This window comes from Limulus polyphemus, unplaced genomic scaffold (genome assembly GCF_000517525.1).
Source record: "Limulus polyphemus unplaced genomic scaffold, Limulus_polyphemus-2.1.2 Scaffold4153, whole genome shotgun sequence".
NCBI lineage: Eukaryota > Metazoa > Arthropoda > Merostomata > Xiphosura > Limulidae > Limulus > Limulus polyphemus.
This window is the reverse complement of record NW_013669763.1, coordinates 54,733-63,267: the sequence shown is the minus strand read 5'-3', so window position 1 is coordinate 63,267 and position 8,535 is coordinate 54,733. Positions and strand designations below refer to the sequence as shown.

Here is an 8,535-nt window from a genome sequence, read left to right as displayed (position 1 = left end):
CCCCCCCCCCCTCACCCATTATTGGAGAAATCTGTATTGAACAACTTGAAGAAAAGGCTACATTAACATCACTGCTTTGGAAGAAACAAGGAGGGGATGTTTACATTATACATGGAGTTACTATAAAACCCAGGCTCCATAGGGTTTTTAATTTACTATTGCAGATAACAACTATTGATTCAATTTAATGAAAAATATGACAACAATGCAGTTAAAAGCATGGTTTTCATTACTATTTTGTTATTTTCAGTACTAAGGTAAATAGTGATGTACGGTCAGTTGTTTTTTTTCTACCTTAGGGAGGTTAAAAGAGTTAATATTTCTACATAACAAATCCTTACAAGTCCCATGGACGTCCACAGAAATTTTGTTGTTGTTTTTTTGGGGGGGGGGGGCAAAGAGACACAGTATATACTTGAATAAAGAAATAAATGTGTTTCGAGGGTGAAAGTGAACTGCAGATGCCCACCTAAAATACTCTATGTGTTGCTAGAAAGATAAGTAAAAATAGTAAAAAGTTTGAAATATCTAACCTTTTATGTGCTTGGCAGTAGACAAAATAGAGTGGACACAGAAAGTTTACACATACCAAGACTATCGTTGTACATAATAAATATGGTGTTTCAAAACTACCCATAAGCAACATGGTAATACAAGTCAGTAAAACTGTCAAAACCACCTGACCAAATGGACAGTTTTCCTAAAAGGAAAAAATAAAAGAGAATTATATTATTCTACTTATGTGTCACATTTTTTCCTCAACCAATATGAAATAGTTTAAGTTACTCACCAACAGAGTCATGTGCTGTGCTACAGTTAAGTTTGACAATGGTACTACATGTATTTTCTGATTTTATAATTTGTTTTTAATTTCAGTACTACTGAAAACTTGATTAAATACAAAAACATCCAATTTATAGTTGTTACATAATAAAAAATAAAATTAGGTAAATACAAAAGACATGAATTTTAACACAAAAATAAGATTCTACTGGTTATTGATATATTCTGGACCAAGGTTATACCAGAAAATGACAGAAGGCTTATTTTCAAAGCTGTATTTACATGCTTGACCAGAAGCAAAAAATAATAATGCAATATCTTTACAACATTTAAAATAAAGGCTGTAGAAATGACATTATTTGCCACCATATCTGACTTTTTTTTTAAATCAGCTTCTATGAAGTGTTGGTTTGTTTTGAATTTCATGCATAGCTAATCAAGGGCTATGAGCACTAGCCATCCCTAATTTTGAAGTGAAAGACTAAAGGAAAGGCAGTTAGTCATCACCGACCACTGCCAACTCTTGGGCTACTCTTTTAACAACGAATAGTGGGATTGACCATCACATTATAGTGCTCCAATGCCTGGAAGGGTGAGCATGCTTGGTGTGATGGGGGATTCGATCCCACGACCCTCAGTTTTTATGAAAACCATTTCTTTAAGACCGTAACTTTCCCACCCAAACTCTTGCTGGCCGGGAGAAAAATATATTTGTTTTATTTCTGAAATATAAGTTTTACTATACATTACGGTAACAGAACTATGAGACATAATTGTTTTTCTAATAAATCAGTAATTGATGGTTAATTTGTCAAATTTTGCCCTAGTAAGTCGTCTTCAAGTGAACTTAATAGCCATGTACACGTTAATATTCTATATTAATAATTCTGATCTGTTTTACCTCAAATTACACACTCTACAGTGTCTGTTATGGAAATCACCCTCAAATTCCTTCGTTATCAGCCATCAAACTTACCAATGAACCACAAAGAGATACACAACTTTTGATTAATAATGTCTATAATTTGCTACAAAAATGTCATGCTAAATTATCAAGTAGCCTAATAAATACATTAACAATATTTAATTTTTCAAAACAAAAAAAATAATGTTGCTTGCTTGTTGCTGAAGAAAACTATCGATAGAAACTCAGTACGATTCCATGAAACAATTATTTGAAATTGATTACTTAATCCCATTAGAATTAAATTCTCTAGTACAACATATGCTACAAAGATACTTTTCATGACATTTACTATTTTCTTACTGTGAGGTTTTACAATATGTAAGATTGCTATTTCTTTCTTGAACTGCTATATGCATGCAAAATATTCATTGCCATAATGAAACGCATTGAACCTCATTAGGCCTAACAAAGATTGTTTTCTAAAAGTCAAGCCTATTTAACCCTATTAGAATTAAATTCTCTAGTACAACATATGCTACAAAGATACTTTTCATGACATTTACTATTTTCTTGCTGTGAGGTTTTACAATATGTAAGATTGCTATTTCTTTCTTGAACTGCTATATGCATGCAAAATATTCATTGCCATAATGAAACGCATTGAACCTCATTAGGCCTAACAAAGATTGTTTCCTAAAAGTCAAGCAATCTTATACCTTTCTAGATTAGTGTGTGCAAAATAAAATAATTTCAGAGACTAAATTGAGAAACTTAATTTGCGGGTCATTATACCATTTTGTCTACATTCCCGTGAAGGAACTGATTAGCTTCATTCCATTTGTTACTACAAGACTGTAATCTCCTTTGAAAGAAAGTAATTAAAACTTAGATAACAAAGATTCAAATTACAACATACATTATAATGATAATTTCATTGACATATATTGATAGTAAATTGGTTTATTAAGTTTTGAATGTAACATGGTACTACAAGTAAACGTAACCTGGCTACATGCACATCATTTGAATATGATTAACACAAAAATAATTTTTAATAAATAAAGATTTGAGTCATCAAAACACTATTTACTCTACTGTGATATGAAAAAAAATCTAATTTTTACTCTATCCAATAATTTTTAAATTTTCTTAATAGCTTCAATTTCTAACGCTGTGTTTCATTAATAAACGATCAAACTACTTAACAAGACATCATAACACGGTGGCAACTAAGGTCTGTGTAAAACTAAGTAAAAAAAAAATAAGTGAAACGTTTGAAAATTAAGAAATGGAAAAATAAAGTTATTCTTTAGAAGAGACAAAAAAAAGATCTATTAAAAATTGACAAGTGTTTTGTTTACAAGAGAAACATATTTTATTTTTCTTTGTGAATCATACAAAATAAGTGTTAGAAGACAACAAAATATTGTGGAAATAGAGTTAGAATTAATATATATAAAATAGACTGGAAAATTTGTGGCTCAAAAAAAACAACTGAAAAGAATAATTTATTTGCCAAACGTTATGGCAAACAATATAACTGACTTAAGTTCAAGCTCGTTTTGATTAAAGTTACATTCTGGGTTCTTTATGAAATTTTCTCCAGTAAATAACAAGGGTGAAAACTTTACTGATCATTAAACTATGGTTACTTTGTTTGAAGTTAAGCACAAAGCTACGCAATGGGCTATCTGTGCACTGCCCACCAGGGGGAATCGAAACTCGGTTTCTAGCGTCGTAAGTCCACAGACATACCGCTGTGCCACTGGAAGACCATATGGTTACTTTGTTTGAAGTTAAGCACAAAGCTATGCAATGGGCTATCTGTGCACTGCCCACCAGGGGGAATCGAAACTCGGTTTCTAGCGTTGTAAGTCAACAGACATACTGCTGTGACACTGGAAGGCCATATGGTTACTCTGTTTGAAGTTAAGCACAAAGCTACGCAATGGGCTATCTGTGCACTGCCCACCAGTGGGAATCAAAACTCGGTTTCTAGCGTCGTAAGTCAACAGACATACCGCTGTGACACTGGAAGGCCATATGGTTACATTCTCTGGACATATTTGGAAGAAATGCCATGAAATGTTTAGAGCAAGGGCCTTTATTTACTAAAATCTGTCGTGTAACTGCAAATATAATTTTTTTTTCCGAAGTCTGATATAAAGGCTACATTGTAATCACACCCTATTTAAATGTAATTAATCACGGAGTATTTTTTTATAATATTATTCTAAAGAGTTCTATTGTTGGGCAGGTTCTTTTGGATTATTTGGTAAAAACAGTGCAAAATATAGTCCACGCATAATTACAATGATCTACTATATTTCTTCAGTAAGCAATTAATATTTACAGGTTGTGTTTACTTGTAAGTTTAAATTAAAATATTATGGTTCAAATAACATTTAACAGAACTCCCAAAAACTTGCATATGCGTAACTCACAAATGCAAAAAATTAATTGCAGAATTTCAATGACAGATACAATAATTTGTATTAATTGGTACTGAACTAACTTACTCATTGATTACTCATTGAATAGTCTAAATACTGCACAAAATTTCCAGATTCTATGAATGTCTTAACTTTCACGAACTTTCTAGGTACTGCATTATAGATTCTCTAGCAAAAAACAATACCCTATACGATATAAAGTACAATGTATATTTTGTGTCTTTTGTTTTGTTAATTCATGGATTTTATTATTATTCATTGATTAGTAATTTGTTATTATAGATAGATTTGTAATTTACCACATCGTTAAAAGGCATAAATACTGCTTTGTGACCATTTTACATAGTGATCAGAAAGTTGCGGGTTCTAGACGTGCCAGTGTCTTTCACACCTTCCACCCGAACACAAATTCAGGAGAGTAGGATGTACATAACACATTCACAATGTAGAAAAAGCATATTTATAGTTTATTTAACACTACAAGAATGCACAAATTATAGATTACGGCATAACCATGAGTTAGAGGTAATGCAATATTTAAGTAGTAACTCATTACTATAACAATATTACTCTCGTCAATAATGAGGTATTACAAAGCATAAGATTTTTAAGGGAGGAGTAATAATATTTCTTTTACTTTCTGCCCAAAAAGTTATTTGTCTCGTTACATTCACTCTGTTACATGCGTGTATCAGTGCTCTTTTCTTTTCTTTTGAAAGACATAGATAATTTCAGTTTTTAAGTTATAAAAAACAATATATCTGCCCCCCTGTGGCACAGCGGTACGTCTGCGGACTTACAACGCTAGATTCCAGGTTTCGATACACGTGGTGGGCAGAGCACAGATAGCCCATTGTGTAGCTTTGCGCTTAATTACAAACAAAATATCTAAATAATATGTTAAGTATTTTCCTTTAAATAACTATCAAACCAATTTCAGAAAACAGTTCACCAAATAGCTTTCATACAAGCTTTATGGGTAAGTCTTAGATTCATTTCTATCTGAATAATCACATGTAATTAGGTTAACTGCTTGCATACAGAGCATGGAAGGCCTTAACAATAGATTTATAAATTAATATCAAGAAATACGGTTAATTAGGAAGTAACAGTCACAATAATTGTTTTGCAGGGCAAGACAAGAGAAAGAAATGTACTGAGTAACAAAGTGTGCTTTTTTTTATTAACTTATAATCTAAAAATATTATTATTTTTTTAATGTGTCCAACACTGAATGTAACCGACAAGAAAAGTAAATGTATAATCTATTTAGCAGTAAAGTAGTCCAAGAGTTGGTGGTTGGTGCTGACTGGTTTTCCCTCTTTCTGGATGGTAGTTCAAAATTATGGACAGACAGCGTTAGTAGCTTTGCCAAACTCAAAAACAAAGAAACAGATATAATGCTATCCTAATCACTAGGCCATGCTGGCCCAAAGCTGAAAAAAATGTGAATTAATCAAAAAATAATAAGAAGAAACCATACAGCAATATTTCACTTACTTGGTTAATTTTCTTAGTTGATTATTTTACAAGACACTAATCGATGTTCATAATTATTTGATTATATCAATTAATCGAGCTAATTGGCCAGTTTTACCTCCTGCTAAAATTATATTTAATGTTGAAAGTTGTAAAACTTAGTTAAAGTTAAGCAAAAGTCATTTTCTCATCACTTTTTGACTTACTTGGATATATCTTCTTGGTACAGGTGATAGGACAAAAACTTCAGCACCGATAAGTAGTAATGCAAATGTGTAAATTTCATTTGGTAAACGAGACCCAAGACAAACAGTAGCAAACACAGCAGCATTTATGGAAATTGTTTCAGAAACTCTAAAAACACAAATTACAAAAAAATTAAAAGCTAATTGTTTTCTAAGTCAAATTACTGAAGGCAAACGTTATAAAAAATCACACACCATATTGACAAAAAAATAAAATTACACAAGGTTTCTCAGTATCTACAGAGGGTTGAGTTATATAAAAACAATTATAGAATCATGTTGTGACACTGAATCATGCTCTAAATAACAATTATGTATCTTGACAATAGACCTGCAGTGTAGTTTCAAGTCTCAAGCACACCACTCCTCCCTACAAGCTTTTCATAATCCATCTAGTGTATGGAGGCGCAGTTGTATAGGAATCCACTGGCACTATATGTAATATCATGAACACTTGTTTCACTCTCCAACTGTAACAGGCACTATTGGAAGACAGTTACTTGTTATAAATAGTATTTACTTAAAATACCAGGATATGCAGCCAGCTGCCTTTGCAAACAGATCACTAGTTTGAGGAGATTAAGAGTATGGTGTTGAAAGTGGGTAACAGAAAGCACTACTGCTGCCACTACTTTTGACGCTACCTCTTTGTACAAAGTCACCCTGACCATTGTACAGTGAATATCATATTTTAAGTATACACATAGTGAGTTCTTAAAGCTTAAACAAAATTTTGGGTGAGGTAATAATAAATACTGTAATGTTATAGATAAATTGCGTGAAAGTTAGGATTTTTGTGTTATTTAACGTAGCATCTACCCACATATTTTTTAAAGTTCATAACTTGGACAAAGGACGAGTACCTCAGCTTGTTACCTATATGAACTTTAAACTATTTAGGATAAACAACTGTGGTTTTCTGTTACAATTTTCAGTTATTCTATGAAAAAAAAAGGTAAGTTAGATTTATTTCCTAATTTTATATGGTGGTTACAAGGTCAGTCAAATAGACCGAGTCCATATAGAGTTATGACAGATAAAGTATAAAGTTTTCTAAAAACAAATGTGTGATATTTATTCAGGAGATTTAACAGATTACGCAAATGAAATCTGAAAATTTTCAGATGAAGAAAAGTATTTTTAATCTTAACATGAAAGTAACTTGGCACTCGGAGTAGTCAACACTCTGACTCCAGAAATGTGTGGATAAATTTATAGCAAAAATGATTAAAAATTCTGATTTTTTTGTCTACAAAAGACTTGTAACATTTACTGAAAACTTGCCAAATTTCGTGAAGCTACATTAAGTACTTTCAGAGTTTATTATGTATACCTGTAAGTACATGAACTCATTGTGAATGGGTTAAATACGTAAGCATAATCAAGTACAACTGACCAAGGACCTCAGACTTGTTTCACGTGTGTACTGGACCACAGGCTTGAATTCTTTAGAGTGGGCTCCCAGGGTTGTCTGACTAAAAGTGGTTTTACCCCAGCTTTTATACAAATTTGTTGTTATGTAGTCTAGTTGACTGTCATGCAATTTATAGATGCTACTCACTAAAAATGAACTCTTTGTTACTAAAGGATTGAGTAAGCTTGGATCCACTGATGTTTTAAGTCTAAGGATGAGCTAATTTGCTTCTCTTATCTGATCTTCAATAACCAACTTATTTCTTGATATTCTTCGTGCCTCATTATTTCACTTGTTACTAATCAAATAAGTGTTAATGGAGTGTCATTAATCTTGCCGACAGAACAGGATACACTTTTGATACTTCACAATGATTTGCCATTTTTTCTGTGACCTCTAAACAGAAAGGCTGGCCATTGGATAAATATCCACTAATAAAAGTGTTTATGTTCACCAATGAAAACTTAATTCACCTGTAACCTGTTTTACATTTTCTATCTCTAAGACGCATTCAGTACAAACACTGCAAGAATGCCACAAGGAAATATGAGAATAAAATTTTCTTGTTTGTGTGTTGTTTTGGTTAATTTTGTTAATTAAATTATTAATTAATATTGAATTAATTGTTTAAATTTTCTTACATACAATTGCTTAATGAAATATGTGACAGTATGACTCGAAATTTCATCCTGATAAATCCGTATCATGTTGGTCTCATTTTAAGATGGAGGTCTCACCTGATTACATTGCATACTGTTGCCTGGGAAACATGGAAAGCTTTTGTCATGTACCTTGGTGTTTGTGAATTTTCACCTGTTAACCCTATCACTCCTGGTATCCTTTACTGCGCATGACACAAGGTTTTAGACATTCAAAATGTTATTAAACTACTTTTTGTTTATGTTATACCAATTAGAATAGCATAAAATCTAAACTAATAATCCATATTTTAATAGTATACAAGTTTTAAGTTCTTAATTCTATAAGGAAATATTAAAAAACAAAATCCTGAATTTCCACTAGTGGGACCCACGTAACATATTTTCTCTTAGCATGTCATTATCCCTATTTTATCCACCACCCCTCGAAAAAGTAGGAAATTAAATGTAAATTACTCTATAAAATCGTTATTCCTCAGACAAACCATAATTTTTATAGTCTTCAATTTTGTTTTGTTACTTAGCTATCATATAGAAAATCTAACTCCTCCTGTCACATCCTCTCTTTTACAATTTGTTGATAGTTCTCTCTTAG

General features: G+C 31.9%; 2 protein-coding genes across 6 annotated transcripts in view; one reads left to right on the top strand and one right to left on the bottom strand.

Annotated features, from left to right (window-relative positions):
• The window catches only part of LOC106470669 (phosphatidylinositol N-acetylglucosaminyltransferase subunit C-like), a 38,922-nt gene that overhangs the window by 6,679 nt on the left and 23,708 nt on the right, over nt 1–8,535 (bottom strand). For 4 of the 5 annotated variants that reach the window (XM_013931235.2, XM_022399311.1, XM_022399310.1 and 1 more), the window contains exons 6-7: nt 5,829–5,976; nt 534–700 (exon numbers count right to left, since the gene is read on the bottom strand). In XM_013931235.2, coding sequence (XP_013786689.1) covers nt 534–700; nt 5,829–5,976 — 315 coding nt within the window. The remainder of the gene's footprint in view (nt 1–533; nt 701–5,828; nt 5,977–8,535) is intronic. The other variant, XM_022399313.1, reaches the window with a different exon arrangement.
• The window catches only part of LOC111088631, a 30,658-nt gene that overhangs the window by 14,180 nt on the left and 7,943 nt on the right, over nt 1–8,535 (top strand). Inside the window, exon 2 of the mRNA XM_022399314.1 lies at nt 8,006–8,115. Coding sequence (XP_022255022.1) covers nt 8,006–8,115 — 110 coding nt within the window. The remainder of the gene's footprint in view (nt 1–8,005; nt 8,116–8,535) is intronic.